This window comes from Suillus fuscotomentosus (genome assembly GCF_016647785.1).
Source record: "Suillus fuscotomentosus strain FC203 chromosome Unknown F5891scaffold_151, whole genome shotgun sequence".
NCBI classification, from domain to species: domain Eukaryota; kingdom Fungi; phylum Basidiomycota; class Agaricomycetes; order Boletales; family Suillaceae; genus Suillus; species Suillus fuscotomentosus.
In genome coordinates, this window is record NW_024539663.1 from 29,549 (window position 1) to 49,913 (window position 20,365).

General features: G+C 44.6%; 6 protein-coding genes across 6 annotated transcripts; 4 read left to right on the forward strand and 2 right to left on the reverse strand.

The window, feature by feature from the left end:
• Positions 1-1,999: 1,999 nt before the first annotated feature.
• On the forward strand, positions 2,000-2,792 carry F5891DRAFT_965205 (uncharacterized protein; the record flags this gene model as incomplete). The annotated part of the gene is made up of 2 exons (XM_041376144.1): positions 2,000-2,465; positions 2,524-2,792. Coding segments are annotated over 2 exons (735 nt in total), but the record flags the coding sequence as incomplete, so codon positions are not given.
• A 91-nt stretch (positions 2,793-2,883) lies between these two features.
• On the forward strand, positions 2,884-3,731 carry F5891DRAFT_987241 (uncharacterized protein; the record flags this gene model as incomplete). Its single annotated transcript, XM_041377871.1, has 3 exons — positions 2,884-3,069; positions 3,128-3,436; positions 3,531-3,731. 3 exons carry the CDS (start codon positions 2,884-2,886, stop codon positions 3,729-3,731), a joined length of 696 nt encoding a protein of 231 aa, XP_041217607.1.
• Positions 3,732-4,814: 1,083 nt separating this feature from the next.
• F5891DRAFT_921651 (uncharacterized protein) lies at positions 4,815-5,135 on the forward strand (the record flags this gene model as incomplete). The annotated part of the gene is made up of 1 exon (XM_041373790.1): positions 4,815-5,135. A coding segment is annotated over one exon (321 nt), but the record flags the coding sequence as incomplete, so codon positions are not given.
• Positions 5,136-9,643: 4,508 nt separating this feature from the next.
• Positions 9,644-9,808, forward strand: F5891DRAFT_965206 (uncharacterized protein; the record flags this gene model as incomplete). The annotated part of the gene is made up of 1 exon (XM_041376145.1): positions 9,644-9,808. A coding segment is annotated over one exon (165 nt), but the record flags the coding sequence as incomplete, so codon positions are not given.
• Positions 9,809-13,053: 3,245 nt separating this feature from the next.
• Positions 13,054-15,466, reverse strand: F5891DRAFT_987243 (uncharacterized protein; the record flags this gene model as incomplete). Its single annotated transcript, XM_041377872.1, is given in 11 exon segments — positions 13,054-13,090; positions 13,275-13,498; positions 13,566-13,704; positions 13,788-13,810; positions 14,085-14,256; positions 14,316-14,523; positions 14,543-14,601; positions 14,820-14,857; positions 14,899-14,952; positions 15,163-15,358; positions 15,417-15,466. 11 exon segments carry the CDS (start codon positions 15,464-15,466, stop codon positions 13,054-13,056), a joined length of 1,200 nt encoding a protein of 399 aa, XP_041217610.1.
• A 2,353-nt stretch (positions 15,467-17,819) lies between these two features.
• F5891DRAFT_987244 (uncharacterized protein) lies at positions 17,820-20,112 on the reverse strand (the record flags this gene model as incomplete). The annotated part of the gene is made up of 6 exons (XM_041377873.1): positions 17,820-18,406; positions 18,559-18,629; positions 18,778-19,031; positions 19,099-19,397; positions 19,644-19,802; positions 20,004-20,112. 6 exons carry the CDS (start codon positions 20,110-20,112, stop codon positions 17,820-17,822), a joined length of 1,479 nt encoding a protein of 492 aa, XP_041217611.1.
• Positions 20,113-20,365: the final 253 nt, after the last annotated feature.

The following is a 20,365-nucleotide window of genomic DNA, read 5'->3' on the forward strand; positions in this document are numbered from 1 at the left end:
TTTTATCATGGGCCCATGGTCCGCTGGCCCATATCATACGGGATATTATGCATGTCCGTTCCCTCATATTATATGGAGATAGGTCACTGTAATATGTGTCTCATGTGCCGAGTCTGTGCAGGGTGAGATGATGGCAGGCACGATTCTGACTCTCTTCCCCACAATTTTGGGCAGAGGCTGGTCATCTGAATCTGACTGGTGTCCCATGTACTCACTGTATTGTGCATTTGCCCCTTTCCTTGCATGGTCAGGAGCGTGCACGTTGACCTTTGGACTAGCCAAATCTGCGTCAGTATTGTCAGATGCTTCATCGGCAGAGCTGACATAAACTCGTTTGATGAACCTCGGCTGCTGGTCGGCAATGCCAAACAGTGGCAGTGCCGTGGTTGCTGATGATGTTTTGGTTGGCCTGGGCCACATGCCCTCATCGTCAGCATCACCATCAGACTCCTGAGACTCCTCACTGACAGGAGGGTGCATCTTGCCCTTCTCATCAATCCAGGCCTTGAACCTCAATGTGGGTCCAACCTGGGTGTGCTGTCAGGCCAACCAACATTCTAACAAGGTGTTTGCTTCATCCCGTTGCAACTTTGATGGGTCTGTGAGCTTTGTATCATCTGGCAGGTATAAGCTGGAGATGAATCTTGACTGTCCTTTCATTATGTCGCTCCAAGGCACCGGGACCTTCAGTTTTCCACAGCATATTCCTGTGGCAACAGTAATTAGATTATGGTGTAGGTTTTTTGATCATTAGGCTTACTGTAATGAATTGTGAGGAATGACCGAATCATTCCCTTCTTTGTTTTGAGCGAGGCACCCTCAATATCGGGCAACATCGGCAAACCCATGCGGTCCAGGTCAAACTCATAGTAAGGTTTGGGAACCCGGTGTAGAGAATCATGCCTCTCATGGCGTGATATGGCAGTTTCCACTAGGGAGTATACAGCACCAACTCGCAGCACCACTCTGTGTACTGTCCACAGCGATTCTTATATGAGGCACAGCTTTCCCACGCTTCGCGATGTATACGCGCGCGCACTTTCTCGCGCTTGCGCGCCCTTTAGCGCCAGCCATCCAGATGCATCCATCCACTGTCCACCATGTTCTCTAGTGCGTATATTTCTATTTCTCTCATTGCATATTATTCCATCTTTATTTTTATCATGGACTCTCACATATATATATTTTTACATACCTACTCGGTAGCGCTTCGGCTCCGCATGACTGCGCTTAGGCGCGCTATATAAGCGCCAGCAGTACATACTATTACTGAACTGAACTTTCACCTCCCATTTACCTAGTACTTACTACCTAGAAAGTCGCAGTAGAACTCTATTCATTAGCACATCACATCTCACATCTCTTATCTTGCATTATATCATCACTTAAGCTTAGTCTCTATCATTTCCGCATATGCGCGTGCGCTTTCCCGCGCTTCGCGCTAATACGCACGCGTGTTCCCACGCCTTGCGCACACCTGCGCTTTCTCGCGCTGCACTTCAGCGCATACCTCTAGATCTTGGCTGCACTCACTTCCCCTTTAGGGTCGAACGCACTTGTCTCCTCAAGTAATGCAGACTAGGCAACGCGCGACCTTTCAACATTTATAGATACTGTCAGGAGCATCATTTGTTCCTAGCAGTATTGTTGTTTCTACACCGGCGAGTGCCTCCAAGCAGCGTGCCGTCCTGGTCTTGATCCTGGTTTTGATGGACATGACATAGATTAAATGAAGCACCACTGAAATGGTCTCCAGACTCACTGAATTCATCACCAATATAATCTTCCCATGCCAGTAAGATGACCTGCCAGTCTTTACATTTCATGAAGCTGGAGCCCCTACCGATGTGTTCATTGAAGTCAAATCTGCCGAATAATGTAAGTACAATTACTGACCGACCAACTGGTTGACCAAAACATTGATTCCGTGGGATCATCATCTGAGGATCCCAATAGATCAGATGATGAAGACTGATCTGATATACCGGTAGAGTTCAATCCTGAGACCATGGTGATTCCGTTGCCATCCAACATTGGCATTGAAAGGTGGGCTCAATGGGGCATTGCCGACCTGGTGCTGCAAGAAATATCATTAAGAGAAGGCCAAGCAAATGACGCTTTACATGTGGTGAGGGTGAACTTGGCCAACAAGGCTGTTCTCTTTCACACCATGGTTCGGTCAGCAAAGTCACAAGCACGGTCAACCAGGGCATGGGCTCGGGTGCACTCAGTTGACAAGGTCCTGCACCTTAGCACACAGATATACTCGCAATGCCACAAGCAGCTCATCAAACTCGGTGCCGAGGGCTTATTGAACAAGTATCAGCCATTGAAGAAGGCCGACCTCAAGGCTACTACGGTGGTGGCAGACCTGAATTCGCATGGTCAAAGAAATAGCATGTTAGCATGGTTTTGGCCCCTTGATGTGGAGGGGGATTCTACAAGCAATGATTGGATGAATGAATGTATGTACTTCACCGAGCTGCCTGCTGCTGTGGTGTGCTAATCAACTTACACAAATAGTTTACCGAGTTCATTGGCTTAGAACACTGGCATTGCGTGATCGTTGGGCAGAGGAACTGCTCCTGGTTGGTAGGGAAATGATTTGGGCAGTTGGATTTTTTATTCACAAATCCCAACAATGGCTCGGCCGAATGCAGGCAGCCAATGGAACTCAAACGGTCAGGCACCACTGCTATGCGGCCCGGCAGGCTCAGATTTATCTCCGACTGTCACAGCATTCACAAGACAGCTTTGACAGAACAAAAGGGGTGGCTGAGGTTGTGGAGTGACATGGGTCCGTGTGCGACCGCTGGATTAGTCATCAGTACAATGCTGATCCCCATAAAAGTTTGTTCTTCATTGATCAATACTACCACCAACATGTCCAACTCCTCAACGCTCTATACCTTTGAACTCAATGACTTTACTGCATGGGATGCTGCAAATGTCTTAGAGTTTGCTACCTCTCAATTTGCTGCAATCTGGCTGGCGTGCGACCGGAACCATGTACCTCGCACGCCAGCTTACAAAACCAGCTTTATCTGGCACCTCCAGTGGGAAGCAGATGTAAGTGTCTCATCGGTTGGTCGGTCATTATGATGTTTGTGGCTAATGCCCACACCAGCATTTTGTGTTTCCATATATCAACATATCACTGATGCTCAACATGCATCCAACAATGCCTGACTTCCTCCACGCCGTCATCGGCAGATTTGCCCGATTTCAAACTGGGACCATTACCGCCAAGGAATTGCATGACGAATTTGTCACCCACTGCTCTCCGAATAACACTCCGCTAAGGTCCACTCACTGTGTTGTTGCTAACTACCGCTATGATTGGTGGAAGGATCGCTTCGACTGGTTGGGGTTGGAGCTGCCAGTCTTGAACATGCATGAGGTCATGGAGATGACCCAAGACCACTTTGAACAACTGGTTGGTTGTTTATCTCTCATTAAAGACTTGCACTTATGCTCCTTGGTAACTGTTGGGTGCCATGCTTGTGCCGTGTCCTGCGGTGACTGGTCAGGTGGACAGTGATGCCCTGTTCAATCAAATTGTGGCAGTGAGAGCCCACCTCCAACATCTCGGCGAAACAATGGCTTCTTTGCTGGAGCAGAAGAACCAGATTTCTGCCACAGCTGTGTCCACCATGTCACAGCTCAAGGCACCAATTATGAAGCTGGAGGAAGCACTCTTGGATTCCCACAGGAAATGTGCCGACAAGTAGTCACTTTATGTTGCGCCATCGCCGATCTCACTTTTATGACTGTAAATGTACATAGTGTTACTGAATGAATTTCTGTCCTATTGCCGATCTCGCCGGAAATGCCAGACATGTGTAACACATTACTCAATGAATTTCGGGCTTTTGCTATATGAGCTGATCACACATCATTCCTGTCACTCTGCCCCCAATCATGCCTCAAATTCCTACCAACTGGGCATTGCACACCACATGCATTGCCAGTGACTTTGTGCAACAGCTGTTTGCATGTCATGTTGGTGGCCAGCAAAAATCGGTCTTGCCTCCCCTGGCACTGGATGTGCCAACCATGCTTGCATGTCGGCAGTTGGCAAGAGTTCTCGCTGATGCATATTTACACCCAAGTTGGTCATTCATTTACACAGTCAGTGGTTTATTAACATATTGCAGTTCAGCTTGATCTTGACATGATTCGGTACAACGAGGCCCTCAACAAACACTCCACTGGGAGGATACAAACACATGAAGATGCTCTGCTCCACAAATTTCCTCATGGTTCCCAACAATTGCTGGACAAACCCTCGGTTGTTGTTGATTCCGGCGGCCGTATCATCCTATGGTACCTGCCAGATGCCATTAGCCCATGGATTCAAGTGAGCCCATGTGTTGTCGCTTGTCGGTCAATATTTACACTGACCCAAAAGACCGAGATGGAAGAAGCCACCAACCAGTAGAGAAGAGACCAATTGGAGAACATTCCCGGGGCATTTCTATGACAGTGGCCAATGCCTGTTGATCCCAGGATGCATCAACATAGCTCCATGCTGGTTTCAGCAAGGCCGAGAGGTCAGGGCTGCTTATTCCACAGGAATGTCTGCACTCATTTGGCTGATACAGCCATATGTTTTTCCACCCACCGGTGTGTTTGCTCCCGAGGTGTCGGCTACACTGAAGGGGGAAGGCAGTCTCAAGGTTATACAATCCATGCAGCACTCGGCACTCCTGGCCTCAGCAGCTCTTCGGGTAATGCATCCTGAGTTGTATTGGGCCTCGGTCAATACTCAGATCAAACTTGCTCAATGGGCGGTGGACAATAGCCTCAACAACATACATACTCATCTTCAACTTTGGGCCTCGGTATTCAACTGTGCCGCTGTCAGTTGTAATAGGCAATGCCCTCTTCACCGAGATCTGAGATCTGCGCCCAAAGGATTCGATGTCATGACGAGTGTAGGTCACTATTGTGATGGTCTCATGACCCTGTCCAACCTTGGTATACAGTTGAGATATAACTCTGGTACCATGGTTGCCTGCTCTGGACACAATGTCAGGCATGGTGTCACATTTACCGGTGATCACATTGTGTGGACATGGTTTATACACGATAGCCTTCACAATTTTGTGGGGACACCTCAGCCACAGTATGCGGCATACATGGATATAGATTGTGATCTCTCGGTTTCAGCCTTGATGGATGTGTGATGAACTATAATGGTACATTACAGTTGGCTTTAACTAAGTAGATGAATTTATCACAATGACGCAGGTTACTTTGCATTGATGGTGTTGAATGTCTGAAGTCATCTTGCCTGGAGACCGACCGACTGAGCTGATATGTGCCGACTGATTTGATGAGGTATTCATTTTCATTGGCCCACCTGATGTGATCAGGAATACCTTTCCATTGGCCCACCTGATGGCATCAGGAATTCATTCCCACTGGCCCACCTGATAGCATCATCTATATTGGGCCCATTGATAACATCAGGAATTGATTTTCGATCGGCCTACTTGATAGCATCAAGGATTCGTTTATGTCAGCCCATCCGATGGCATCCATTCTATCGGCCAACCTGATTGCATCAGGCATTTTTTTACATCATCCCACCTGATGGGATCATTTCTATCAGCCCACCCGATTGCCACAGGTATTATTTTATATCGGCCCACCCGAATGCATCAAACATTCATTTCCATTGGCCCACCCGATTGCCACAGATATTATTTTACATCGGCCAACCTGATGGCATGAGTTCCATTGGCCCACCCGATTGCCACAGGTATTATTTTATATCGGCCCACCTGATTGCATCAGGCATTTATTTCCACCGGTGTAGAAACAAGAATACTGAGAGGAACAAATGAAGCTCCTGACTGTATCTAAAAAATGTTGTAAGGTCACGCGTTGCCTAGTCTGCATTACCTGAGGAGACAAGTGCGTTCGACCCTAAAGGGGAAGCGAGTGCAGCGAAGATCTAGAGGTACGCGCTGAAGCGAAGCACGAGAAAGCACAGGTGCACGCAAGGCACGAACGCGCGTATTAGCGCGAAGTGCGGGAAAGCGCACGCACACATGCGGAAATGAGAAGGAGTAAGCTTAAGTGAGGATATGATGCAAGATAAGAGAAAAGAGATGTGAAGTATAGACAAAATGGATTTCTACTATGTTCTTCTAGGTAGATAGTGGGTGGAAAGTAAAGTAAGGTAAGGTAAGTGGTAAAAATTGTCTCTCAAGTAGTATGTACTGCTGGCGCTTATATAGCGCGCCTAAGCATGGTCATGTGGAGCCGACGCGCTACCGAGTAGGTATGTAAGATATATATGGGTGAGAGTCCATGATAAAAATAAAGATGGAACAATATGCAGATGAGAGAAATAGAAATATACGCACTAGAGAACATGGTGGACAGTGGATGGGTGCTTCTGGATGGCTGGCGCTATAGGGCGCTCAAGCGCGGGAACGCGCGCGCGCGTATACATCGTGAAGCGCGGTGTAGAGACTCATGCCTCTCATGGCGTGATATGGCAGTTCCCACCAAGGAGTACATAGCACGAACTTGTAGTGTCACTCCGTGCGCTACCCGCAGCTATCCCTATACGAGGCGCAACTTTCCCGCGCAACGCGCACCATGCACGCACCATTCCCGCACTTGAGCGCCCTATAGCGCCAGCCATCCAGAAGCATCCATCCACTGTCCACCAAACCCTCTAGTGCGTATATGTCCATTTCTTTTATTAGCATATCATTCCACCTCTATTTTTATAATGGACCCTTACTTATATATATCTTTACATGCCTACTCGGTAGCGCTTCGGCTCCGCATGACCGCGCTTAGGCGCGCTATATAAGCGCCAGCAGTACATACTATTATGGACTTTTTGGAACTAACTTTCCATTTTTACAACTTACTTTTCCTACCAGTCACTTACTACTTAGCAGAGTATAGTAGAAATCTATTAGTCTACACTTTGCATCTCTCTTCTCCTACCTTGCATCATATTATCACTTAAGCTTAGTCTTTATCAATTTCCACATATGCGCGCACGCTTTCCCGCGCTTCGCGCTAATATGCGCGCGTGTTCCTGCGCCTTGCGCGCACCTGCGCTTTCTCACGCTGCGCTTCAGCGCATACCTCTAGATCTTTGCTGCACTCACTTCCCCTTTAGGGTTGAATGCACTTGTCTCCTCAAGTAATGCAGACTAGGCAACACTCGACCTACGACATTTTTAGATACAGTTAGGAGCATCTTTTGTTCCTCTCTGTATTGTTGTTTCTACAGCGGGAATGGTGCGCATTGCGCGGGAAAGCTGCGCCTCATAGTGGAATACCTGCGGATAGCACACAGAGTGATGCTGCAAGTTTGTGCTATGTACTCCTAGTGTAAAGCGCCATATCACACCATAAGAGGCATGAGTCTCTACACCGGCCCACCTGATGGCATCAGTACCATCGGCCGACCCGATTGCACAAGGCATTCTTCTCTATCAGCCCACTTGATGGTATCAAAATTTTATTTCCATTGGTGCACCTGATAGCATCAGATGTTCATTTCCATCGGCTGATCTGATGGTCTCACACCCATCATTGGCTGACCGATATGCACACACAATGTAGTCCAAATGGGCTGGCTGATATGCACAGAAAATATACTTTGCATGGGCCCACATGATGGCTTCATACCCATCATTGGCATTGGCCGACCGGTACACACGGCGACTATATGCTACATGGGCCCAGCTGACAATGTCACACTCCACCACCTTTGTCTTCTGGCCACCGGCCGACATGTTATTATTGAGTGTCACCATGTATGGGCCCAGCTGTGAAATTCATCTGTCAGTGAGCCGGCCGGCCGAATGTCAAACACGGGCAAATATATTTGATCGGCCGACATCCGCTGGCCTGTGTGCAACAGCGTATTTTCACCCTCGGCTGCCTGTATAATACAGACTATGTGACTGAATGGGCTCTGACAACATCTCTGGCACTATGCGCAAACATATTGCATCTTTATGTCATGGACACTTACTTACATATTTACTTCACTTCTGACTTGCTTCCATGCTCTGAGATCGCAATGAGAATTACTTACATAGCATCATGTATTATTTACCTCTTAACAAGTTTCCACCACCATCCTGCAGATCATTCAACTCTAAGTCTAAATTCCACCATGCTATAACCACTTCTCAACAAATTCCAAGTGTGTTCTCAGTGCGCAAAAGCAAGTCGGAAGTGCAGCAAATATGCAAAAATATGTAAGTTGCTTCCGAATGGGTTCATTGGAAGTGCATCTAATTGGTCTTGGCCAAGCAGTTGATAAAACAAAATATAAATCTGTCTGTGTGGGTTCAAAACCTGCTAAAGATGAATTTGCCAAGTGGTCACAATCCATTTCTCTTGGACTATGTAGATTTGAAACCTGCCAGTGACAAATTTTATTTTCTATGAAAACACACCTTAAAATTCACTCGTGGTCGGTTTGCTTCCAAGCTGATCACAGTTGTGTTTAGCTAAGTGGCTGTCATAACAGAATCAAAATCTGTTTCTATCAGAGTGCAACATGTTTGAGACTTGTTGAATGACACTTTTTTTTTCTAAGAATGTGTCTTGAATATTTGCCCATAGACAGCATCTCAGACATTGATCTTCATTGATCCAATAACAACATTTTTATTCTATAAAATCCAAAATGGTGTAATGTGATGAATCACAAGTTTATGCAAAAGACATATCATCACACAGATTACAAACCTGCTTAGTTCAAGAGACATATATGTTGACTCTGGCAATCACTTGAATAAGCACAATAAAGAATCTCGGCCTTAATATATTTGTATTTTTCTTAATTCCTCAGGTTATTAGGATCAAACTTGAAATTTTGATGTGTAATCTGCTCTTTTTCTTCTCAAGACCTTTAAAAAGGATTATATTCTTATTGTACTCATCCTTCTGAGTTTGCATCATGACTTTCACCACAGGAAAAATAGAAAAAAGAGGGCCACTGAGATGGTATTGTGATGAGGTGGAAATATAACACTTTGAGTATATGGTTGCCACACAAGCCACCACTCTGAGACCTTGAACTCTTGGAAGGTGTCAGCTGGCCTTTTGACAAAAAAAATTACTTTGGATATGACAGTGTATATACAGGTACCCTATTTTAGATTTTTGTGTGTTGTGATAGGCAGCCTTTGTTGTCGTTGTTTCTTAAGTCCTAACACCACAACTGGGCCTTCTCAAAGGCAACTATTTTTTAAAATCTATAGAGGGTCGATGCATGCTCATTTGGACCATCTTATATTTAAGGTATATTGACATGTGCCACACACCTAACATCAATTTTTCAATCTTTAATCTAGCTTCATTCTTCTTCACACATATGGCATTGGGATTTTTTTAAGTCACAGTCGCATTCTCACCAAGCCTTGATGTAAAATTTCCTTACTGTCCGTTGGGCCACTTTTCCTTGGCTCCAATGCAGCACTTGCCTTCCTCTCATTGTCAGCAAGTGCTTACCTTCATTCTCACACAGTGTCAAGCACAGCTACTCTTAAGCTTGTTGTTAGAATAAACTCAATATGGGTTGATGTACTCTGCGTTAAGCCATCAGGCTCTTCATACTTGGTCGTCTCGATGTGCAGCATGATCTTCTGAGCTATTTCATATTGGCGGAAACTCATCAGATACCAACTACCTCTTCATGGGCGATTACATGGATCGAGGGTGCTATTCTGTCGAAACAGTAACTTTGCTTGTGGCACTCAAGTTACAGTATCATGACCACATTACAATTCTATGGAGAAACCATGAATCTTGACAAATCACGCAAGTGTATGGCTTCTATGACGAGTGCTTGCGGAAATATGGAAATGCTAATGTGTGGCGGTTCTTCACTGATTTGTTTGACTACCGCTACTGAGTGCGAAAATGGAGTAGGGTACTTGACACGTAAACGCCATTACGATAACATGATACATAGCAAATCTCATACACTCCAGACTAAGATTATGAACTGTCACTTGCAGAGAAACATTTGAGGCTCGGATGATGAAAAAGACTCTAAATATTACAAACAGATTGATTATGATTATGAGGCTACTGGTACAGTGTGAAATTCCCATCTCTAAGATCTCCACAGGAGGGAAGTCAGCAAGAATATTGAAGTATAAAGTTGCCAGGGACGGTAAAGTCCTTCCATGCGTCCATCAGAGTTTCCTCTGTGAGTCCAGCACTGCGCTCAGAGTCGAAATATGATCCTATCGCAATGTGCATGAAGCACCAAAAAATTGTGGGGGTCGGTAAGTAAATCAGGACAGTTGCTCTGTTGATCTCGAAACATAGTGCATTGGCATAAAAGCTTTAAGATTATGAAGGGAAAGGACGTGCAAAAAAATCTCACCTTAGGTGTATAAGGGTGACTAAAAATCACTTCCCTGATTCTGCAATTAAGCAAACGGGTATGGACAACATCCCCATACTTGATAAGCAGCCAAGCTATGATATTCATGGTATCAGTGAGAAATGGAGGAGCAAAGTTAATGAATGCTTATGATGGTGATCATGATTTTCAGGAGCGACCATGATAATTGAGGCAGGTTGCGGGGTGCTCATGGGAATATCAGTTGTGGCCCACATGTCAATAGCTGTGGCATCGACATTAGAAAAGAGTACATTGACACTATTGGATGTTATGTCAAGCGATACTGAACAATAGTAGAATTAGTGGAAGACTCACCAATTGAGCAGGTTAGTATTGGTAGACATTTTCAGTGATCTTGATAATTAAAACTGTACCTTCAATCCCGCTTTATATGCTTGGTGAATCAAGAAAACTGGCAGTGGCCAAAGGGTAGTCATGAGTTACTGAACAAAGACTTTTTACTGGAAAGAATCATAGCTATCGTACCCTGGTGGTTGGGTTCGATTCATCAAAGGCCTATTCATCACCTTTCACAGTCACATTCTAAGGACAAAGGGATATTATGTAACAGGATGCAAGGCGTTGATTCATGATTGATTCCCTTTCACAAAATTTAATATGGGCTTTGTGCTGAAAGTAAGCCAATACCTCGCCAAATTTTTGGGTGTTCCTACCCTTCTTGGTGTTTGGCTTGCATGGTCCTGCCGGGGTCAGTCAAATATTGTTCTGAGTCGTTGGCTAGTACTTCTATTTGTCACGAATCCTTGCTGATGAAGTTCCTGTTAATGGTGTGAGTTCTGATTTGACCGTATTGTTGTTTGTTCTGCGCAGCTGTAATGTGCCACGTTCTGTCACTAGTCATACTAAGGTCGCTGTTGAGTAAAATTTCAGTCCAGCGTGCACACCAACTGTCAATGGTTGGTATAACCCAAACAACATCCTTTGGAATGATTGCTGAAGGCAAACACAGTTAGTTTTACCTGCATCTCACCACTCATCTCGGTTTATCTGTAGGATATTTGTGATCTGTAACATTAATCGATTTGCATCATGATTTAGAGGACTGGCTTAGATAAATTGTGTGAGGAGCAGGAAGGGTCTCAGTGAGCAAAACTTGATATGGAAAAAATAATATATTAAAACTTTGAAAAACAACAGCAGCAATATGTTGAAAGCCAGAAGCAAGGCAATTCTCCCTCATTCGCTGTGGGCCCTAGCATATTAGTTGCTTCTGATGATTCAGGTTTGTTGTTAGTACTGAAACACTGCAAGTTCAGGCCCATGGTACTTACATGCAGTCTTAATACCATCCTTGGTCCGTCCATGGGTTTTATATGTGGCAAGTGTTTTTCGGGTGACCCAAGAAGGTTCACCGCCCTTGCAAACACATAGCCTGTGATCCTTTAAAACTGGATGATGATGCCCATCCTGGATATTAGATTCCCAATTGTTTCCATTCAAGAGCCAAATCTGCACTGATGAATTGCCATAGTGATGAATGAAGAGGTCTCCCAACTGTGCATGCAGGTACATAAGAGAAGAAATACAGTTAGGTCCCTCACTTTCATACCATCCCATCATCGCATCCAGACTGTGTATCTTGTGTTCTTGACACTTAGGCATGTCATTATTGGACGAGTGACTCTGAAAGTTCACTGAAAAACATGTTACATTAGTGAATGGAGTCAGTAGCAATGAATACTCGCGCAGTAGACATAGTACTCATTGTGTTTTGATCTTTATCAGTACACAGTTCGCGCTGGGCCTTGGCATGGTTGTTGGTAAGAGAAGGTGGTGTGTCAATGACTGATGGGGTGATTGTGGGAGAGATCAGTTTTGATGTCAGTGCCAGTGATGATGTGGGTTCACCCCTAGATGTAATGAAATTCTTGACCTCCTTGATCACATTATTTGTAATGGACTCATTGAAATCATGAGGGAAGATCATCCGGTGAATAAGGGTGCTCTATATTAAAGTTAATGTCAAAACATCTTTGAGAAAGTAAAAAAAAACATTCATCAGAGTCATGGTCTTCATGGACTACATCAACATTGTCTAAGTAGAGGCAGTGATGCCAAGGAAAGTCCTGATGGTGTATCATGATTGCCAGGCGCATCTGTCAAAATGTGGCAGAAGGGAAGAAAGCTGACCACTGACATCATGTTCCACATGCTTCACTGATTGATAAGGGGAAGATAGTGACTGTCTGAATTTCATTTGGTAAGTGCAAGGATGTTTTTGAACCTTCATTTGGATAGAAATAAGTTTTGAGGCTGAGGAGTGAGAATGATTAAGATAAGGTTTGAAGGATTGGTGATGTAATACCGACAACTGCTGACTCAGATGGGTAGAACAAATGAGTGGTTCAAAATGTCACAGACATTGGCGAGAACTGATTTAAGTGAATCTGCTTGAATCAGTGTTATAAGAGACCATTAAACAAAGTGAGCAACTTGAATGACTTAGTACATCGATCCTTCGTCTTTGTTGCAAAAGACATGATTCAGTCCATAGTATGTTCATTGTTCTAGATCTCCCTTTTGTTTCTCTGAAACTGGCGGTATCGCATACTTAGATATGAGTTGAAATATTCAAAATCCAAACTCTTCATATTCCATTAAAGTCCCGAACACCACAGAAATCAATTCTTCCTCTTAGGAAGGAGGAACAGAGCATACCTGATTCAATATTCAGGTCACATGACTAGTCATAGAATTGCAAACAAAATTGATGCATTGAGATGGACATGTACAAACAAGCTCAATGATATGAGACATGACTAGACGTGGAGAAGGTGTCGCATGAAATGTGGATTGACTAAATCAATCACTGCGTAAACGACTTTTTCAGTTGGACACTAACCCAAGCTTGATTGCTTGGAGATCCCAACATCTTTCCAGAGCTTGTTGCAGCTTGGAGTACAATGTGTCTCGCAGAAAGTAATGATGTGAGTCATCTGAGCTGGAACAATTTCCGACATTGTGATCCTTGGACAAGAAGATCAAGTCGCGAGAAAGCCTTGAGAACTTGCTGGTGTTGTGTTCTTGAGAGGGCCCTTGTAAAGTCCATTGGGAAATTCTCCAACACTAGATACTAAACAGTGGCAATGTCAGACATCATGTGTTCTGCCAACAAAACTCGATTCCCACTGACATGAACAATTGGCCCGTCGTCTTTAATTGCCAGGTTGTATTCAAGTTGTGCTTTCTGCTCCAAAACCCAAACATGTCCAGAGCCCCAATCATTCCATGATATTGGTGTTACTGCTATTGTTTCATCGATGTCAGAAAATCTTCGTGGAGATGAGGGCAGATTGTTCATTTATCAAACGACGAGGTAAGGCATAGCAGTCTATGTTCAGGGCCTGAGGTGTACATTGACTGGGCTTGTATCTGCAGCTGTGAGCCATGTGCATCCAGAGGGAAGTATTTTATCTCTACCAACGGAAAAAGCAACAGGAAACATGCCAGCAATCATGGCATCTTGAACATATCCTTGATCGAATACAGCTTCAAATCATCAGCAACAATGAGCAACCTATCATTTCTGAAGAAAAAAACTATTGGGGGTGGGAGATGACCCAAGAGTTTGCATGCTGCCATTGAGGATGCTCTAAATTCAAAATCAACTGTTCATTCTTCGTCAATTCCTGTTTCAAGCGTGAAGACTCACATGTAACATTGTCAAGTGCTGCCAGTCCCAAATTTGCAGCTGCCACATTTTCAAAGGCAATGAAGTTCCAACTTCATCGGTGCAAAATTCGCACCATAAAGCTATATGCCTCTCATAACACTTGAACTTCACTTCCCTCTCATATCCGGGCAACTCCAGAACTAGTGCTGGTCTGGCAGTGTGAGGGTGGACACAACCGTCATCCAGAGTCATTAGGTAAATGTAGCTCACCTTGCCAACAGATTTTGTGCCGGGTCCATCAATCCATTCCATCTCACTGCCCTAGGAAAAGGACATAACATTCCAGGTGACGCAGTGGTGTTTGATTGTTCGAGTTTGGACGGTATTGGGCTGATGGTGATCAAGTTGTTATGGTGATTCCACACATACAGATGTTCACCGGTGCTGTATTGGAGACTTTCCTCATTCAAAACCGCATCTGTTTTTACCAAACATACTGGCTGCCATCATCCTATCTATGGTGAGTATTTGACATTCCCTAGTATGAAGGGCTGCACTGGACAAAAATATAAAAATCGACTTTCACAAAACCAGTGAGAAAGATTCTGAATTTCTCTTTTTTCAAAATAATAAATTGAACAAAATTCATTGTCGATTTTCTGATTTCAAAGTCTCTTGTTTACATTTGGCTGCATTGGGAAATGGATGACCATAGACAAAGTTGCTGCTGTGGCATGCATGTACAATTTCAACCATTGTTGGGTATGAATGAACCTTAGACTGAAGTCAGCAAATTCCACTACCTCTCGAGACTATATGGCAAGGTTATAATGAGCTCGGTCACCACACTCACATTGTTCTTCGAACTCAACTTGGTGATAGTGCAAGGCTTAATGCCACCAAGCGACTGTTTGCAGTTTATTAGCATAGTAGAACAGGTGTCATCACTCTTTGCTGTCGCAACGGCTGAGATGCCAACAAATTCAATGAAGCATGCCGATGTGCACTAAGAAGATTAAGCTTTTGTTGCTTTTGCCTGTGAATTTGAGCCCAAGAGTGACAATTATGCACATCAAAAATAAGAAATACAAGAACATTGTAGCCAACAATTTGTCACATGCAAAGTAGTCTCGATTCTAGCATTCTGATCAGCATCAATGGTCGTCTGCGCCCAGCTACCCCATCTAATGAGCCAAGTTGCTCTGTCATGCCATGACTGTACTCTGTGGTTAGTTGGTGTGGACGTAGTAGAACCGCGAGTGCCAATGAAAGTTCCATTCGACTGAATGATAGCGTCAAGGAACACCGGATGCCTGGTAACAGCCACAACTTTTAGCGTCAGAATGAAAATATGACATCTAAGCAGCTCACCATTTTCCATAGATCACCTCAATCTGCTCCACCACATAATCTACCCACATCCACCCCAATGCCCTAACATCTGACCATTACTCTGGGTCCCTTTCATCACTCATCATGGTAGCATCAATCCCTTTTCATGTGTGAAGCTCTTCTTGCACCTTAGACACCCTGCATGCAATGACAGACAATGGGGCAAAGCACTGATCCACTGGGACCTCCTTGCATTGCTGGCTGAAGTCACCGTACCATATGTGGATTGACATATACTAAAGTTAGATCTGTAGAGCAACCTATACCCAAAACTTTTACTCACAGGAAGAGTTGGCTTGTATGATGGGTGCTTATGTAGTAAAGGAAATTGAAGGATAATACGTTGTAGAAACAACAATACAATGAGGAACAAAAGAAGCTCCTGACTGTATCTGTAAAAGTTGTAAGGTCGCGCGCTGCCTAGTCTGCGTTACTTGAGAAGCAAGTGCGTTCGACCCTATAGGGGAAGTGAGTGCAGCAAGGATCTAGAAGTGTGCGCTTAAGCGAAGCGCGAGAAAGCGCAGGTGCGCGCAAGGTACAAAGGCGCGGGAACGCGCGCGCGTATTAGCGCGAAGCGCGGGAAAGCGCGCGCGCGTATGCGGAAATGAGAAACTAAGCTTAAGTAGTGATATAAAGCAAGATAAGAGATATAAGAGTGCAAAATGTAAAGGAATAGCTTTCTACTATATTCTGCTAAGTAGTAAGTGGGTAGTAACTAGTAAGTGAAAAGTAGGAAAAGTAGGTCCGTAATAGTCTGTACTGCTGGCGCTTATATAGCGCGCCTAAGCGCGGTCAAGCGGAGCCGAAGCGCTACCGAGTAGGTATGTAAATATATATATGAGTGAGAATGCATGATAAAAATAAAGGTGGAACTATGCTAATAAAGGAAATGGAAATATACGCACTAGGGAGCTTGGTGGACAGTGGATGGATGCTTCTGGATGGCTGGCGCCATAGGGCGCGCAAGCGCGGGAACGCATGCGCGCGTATACATCGCGAAGCGCGGGAATGGTGCGCGCATGGCGCGCGTTGCGTGGGAAAGCTGCGCCTCATATAGAGATAGCTGCGGGTAGCGCACAGAGTAATGCTATGAGTTTGTGCTGTATACTCCTTGGTGAAAACTACCATATCACGCCATGAGAGGCATGATTCTCTACAACGTGATTGTCTGGAGGAAGGGAAACCTAGTGCTGAGGAGAAGGATGATTCATTAATGATAATTCCAGGCTTTTTGAGCGAGTTTCTAGAAACCAGAGCGATGCGAGAGACCAAAAGAGTGCGTGATTGTGGTGTACACTAGGAGATGTCAGCTCGACCCAAGCGGGGCCATGAGACATCTGTGATGGCCACGCATTTAATCACCAAAGAGGGATGTTTGAAGTTGTCTCACCGAGTTTGAGCAGGTTCAGGGGGGGGGGATTCATTGTGGTGTTTGGTTAGAGTTGATGTGCTCCATCCTGCTGAAGTCCACGATGTAATGTACTTCATGTCATTGCAAAGGTTATCTGAGACCAATGTTATGGTGAGACTCAAGCCTCAGACATTTTCACTGAATACTGACCTTAAAAGCATTGGGTGGGTGGGCCTTGGACATACAATTGCGAGTTGAAGATAGCACACTTAGTCAGTGCACCAGTGAAGCTTGGAAATTTTCAATTAAATTTGTCATTTGTGTTTTGCTTTTGGTTCTTTGCATTTCACTTTTCTGTTATAAAAGAACTTGGAGATCAGAATCTTTCTCACAAGTTTCGTGAAAATCAATTTTTGTATTTTTGTCCAGCACGGCCTTTCATACCCTAGTAGAGCATTTAAATACAGCTAATCAACTTCAAACTCGACTAAGGAATATGTCTGTAGCCTAATCATACTCTGTACCACCCTGAAATCTGTATGCTCATTTGGTTCAGATTGGGAGACCTTTCTATACTTCGTCTGATACATTTTGTGTGTGTGTACACGTCCTAATCCTACTATTTTCGTATACAACTAAAAAATCATTTCCCCAGTGAATGCAGAAAGCTGCTTGAAACGTTCTGAGACTGAATGGCTGTTAAATTTGAAAAAGATAAACTATTCACGCGCACATGAAAATACAGGTGCCTGAACATTGCCTGGACATTTAGAGGCTACAGAACCCAACCTGGGAGTCGGGGATGAGCGACATTAATATATTGCTACTATACAAACCAATTTAACTCTGTGATGTCGAAGAGATCAGCAAATCATCATACCCTATCAAGTGAGAGTACCACATGACAGCTTTCATCCAGACCCTCAATCTCTGTCGGGCAGCTAGCAAAGTGGCTAATAATGTCATTGTTTAAGATAACCAATTCATCAGGTTCGAAATCATCCAGGCACAACCGGACATCCATCGCTGCATCAATAGGGATCCAGAGCAGCTTGGGCATCGCTGAGTTCTCTGTACCACCTGACAACATAGAATGTTTCAGTTATGTTTGACCCTCTGCCAGAGCATGTATGCAGAAAGATCTTCTGAATCCAGGCTGCACATGAAATCGAGTTCCCTGCAGTTGGGTGCAGCAGGACCTGGCTATTGCCAACATGCTGCCATGTAGGAGTGAGGTTTACACCTTTGAACTTAATCGATTTCTTAGGCACAGTGTATGGTTCCACTGGAAGATACTGAGAAACCACGGGCTTGTCATAGTGCTGGTACTGCATGCCCTCATCCAAGGCATTGAGATGTGAAATGAGACTTGAGTACACATCAGGGGACAGCTTAATGTGTTTCTTTGTCATCTGCACTGGTGATTCAGGGCTATCAACGCCAAATACCATGGTGCTCAGATCCTGATGTAAAGTTCCCCTGAAATCTGCACTGAAATAATCAAGTGCAATGTGTTGCAAATCTGCGATGGCCTCAGGCAAGCTGTCGTGCATGAGGGAGGCTCTGAGGTTGCTTCCTCTACAGAATGACTTCATGAATAATTGTTCTATTTCCCCTCCTACAATAGCACATCAGTGAACAGTGACAGTCATTACAAAATGCAAACACCAACCAAGTTGGTGATTGGTCCTGACTCGCTGGATGATTCCATTGAAGCATTCAAAAGGAAAGGCCCACCAGCCATGCACAGGCCCAAATGAATGTAAGCACTCTGATAAGTGCTGAGTTGCATGGTTGTTGTTGGTGCATACTGCATTTTCCCCAAATAACTAGATGACAGTCTTCAGATAATACGTGTAGTAGTCATCTATGAGCTGAGCATGAGTCTCTGATGTGGAGCAGGTGGTTGCCCAGTGAACAGTAATAACAAGTGAGAGATAATTTCATAAAATGGTATTGTTCTTCTCCCCCACGCTGGATGTGCCCCACAAGTGGCCAAGGGTGATGACGAGGTTCACCAAGCAGACAGTGCACCATTGGTCAGCTTCGATTTTGCCATGGGAGGCACTGCTGAAATTTGCAGGTATGCATTTCAACCACAAAGGTATGGTTGTCTTAGCCATGTCAGACCATACCTCATGCAAAATTCCTTTGTGGAGGATAATGAGATTGGATATCTTGGCTGATATGGTAGAAAAATCAGCAGTTGGGTGAGGAAGCACAGTAGGACAGTGGATTTCAGCCTGTGGATGAGTTTTGCGCTGGCATTATTTCAGAAATTGAGTATCACGAGACGCTAAAGGCACTCACCCACTCAAGCAGTGCATCAATGTAAGATGACTTTGGAGTCCTTGCTCTCTCCGCAGATCTGGTAGAATTGACACCCAAATTGACATGCGGGGCAACATTGTTAGCCAGTGCCATAGACATAATGTATCCTCTGCAGAAGCACATGAGACCTGTTCTGGACTCTTTTCTGAGTGCATCAATGACACCATCAAGTTGATTCTGTTGTTCTCCTGGGTTGTGGGGCTGGACATGCTCCTCTCCTGGTGGCTGAGCATCAGCATCGATGCCTAGGACACACCGGATGCAGTGTGCCAAATCGCCTAGGAAAAGATTATGCATTGAGTCCAACACAGTGAATTGTGTGGGGTCCCAGTATGGTAAACGCAAGAGTTCCAACAAATGGATACTGAATCTGTCATATAGCACGTCCCTTATTTCTGTTGATGAAGCATCTCTCCACCACTTCGCAATGGAAAGGTGTTCTTGATAAGTATGACACGACCATGTGGAAACATTGGTGTTCCAGATATCCTTGAATGATTGAAGGCAGAACAAGCAATATCTACCTAAATTGAAGCCGTGACTGGCAAATCCTGCTGTTTTCTGTGCAGCTGGTAGATCACATATGAGGGGGATGATAGTGGCTCGAATGACGGCACCAAAACCACGATTAAGCAAGGTCTTCATAAAAGTAATCCCAGGACTCCAGCAGCACAGCATCTCGTCTATAAGTGGCCATAGCAGATGGTTGAGGTGATGTTGATAGGGTTCACAGGGACCAGGGATGATACCAGCCAAATACACATTCTCCAGTTTGTAACGCAAGTGAACAGGTAGGTTGTGACAAATTAAGTAGATAGCACCGATAGAAGTGCTCTGTCCACCCTGCTTGGATCCAAATGGATTAAACCAGTCAATGAACATACTGAATATGAGATGTAGTTCTGATTGTGGATTTTTGGCCTCGCCAACAAATGGTTTTCCGTCGGGACCCTTCAAGTTTCGAAGGACAGCACCATCCCAGATATCATACATATGTGAATCAGCTGGATTGAGAGACCAACGGACATCACAACAAATATCCAGGCGCCTGAAAAGTCTGCCCAGCCATGATTTAAAAGGTTGGTACATATACAAAAGTCGTGGTTTGTGCTCTTCCCCAGATGTTGATTTGTGCAAGAGAGTTTCTTCGCAAGGCTTGTCGGATGGAGTTTCACAGAATGAGCATTTGTCAGGAATGGGATCACCCGTTGCTCTACCCTTTTGCAATGGGCCGTAAATGCTATGG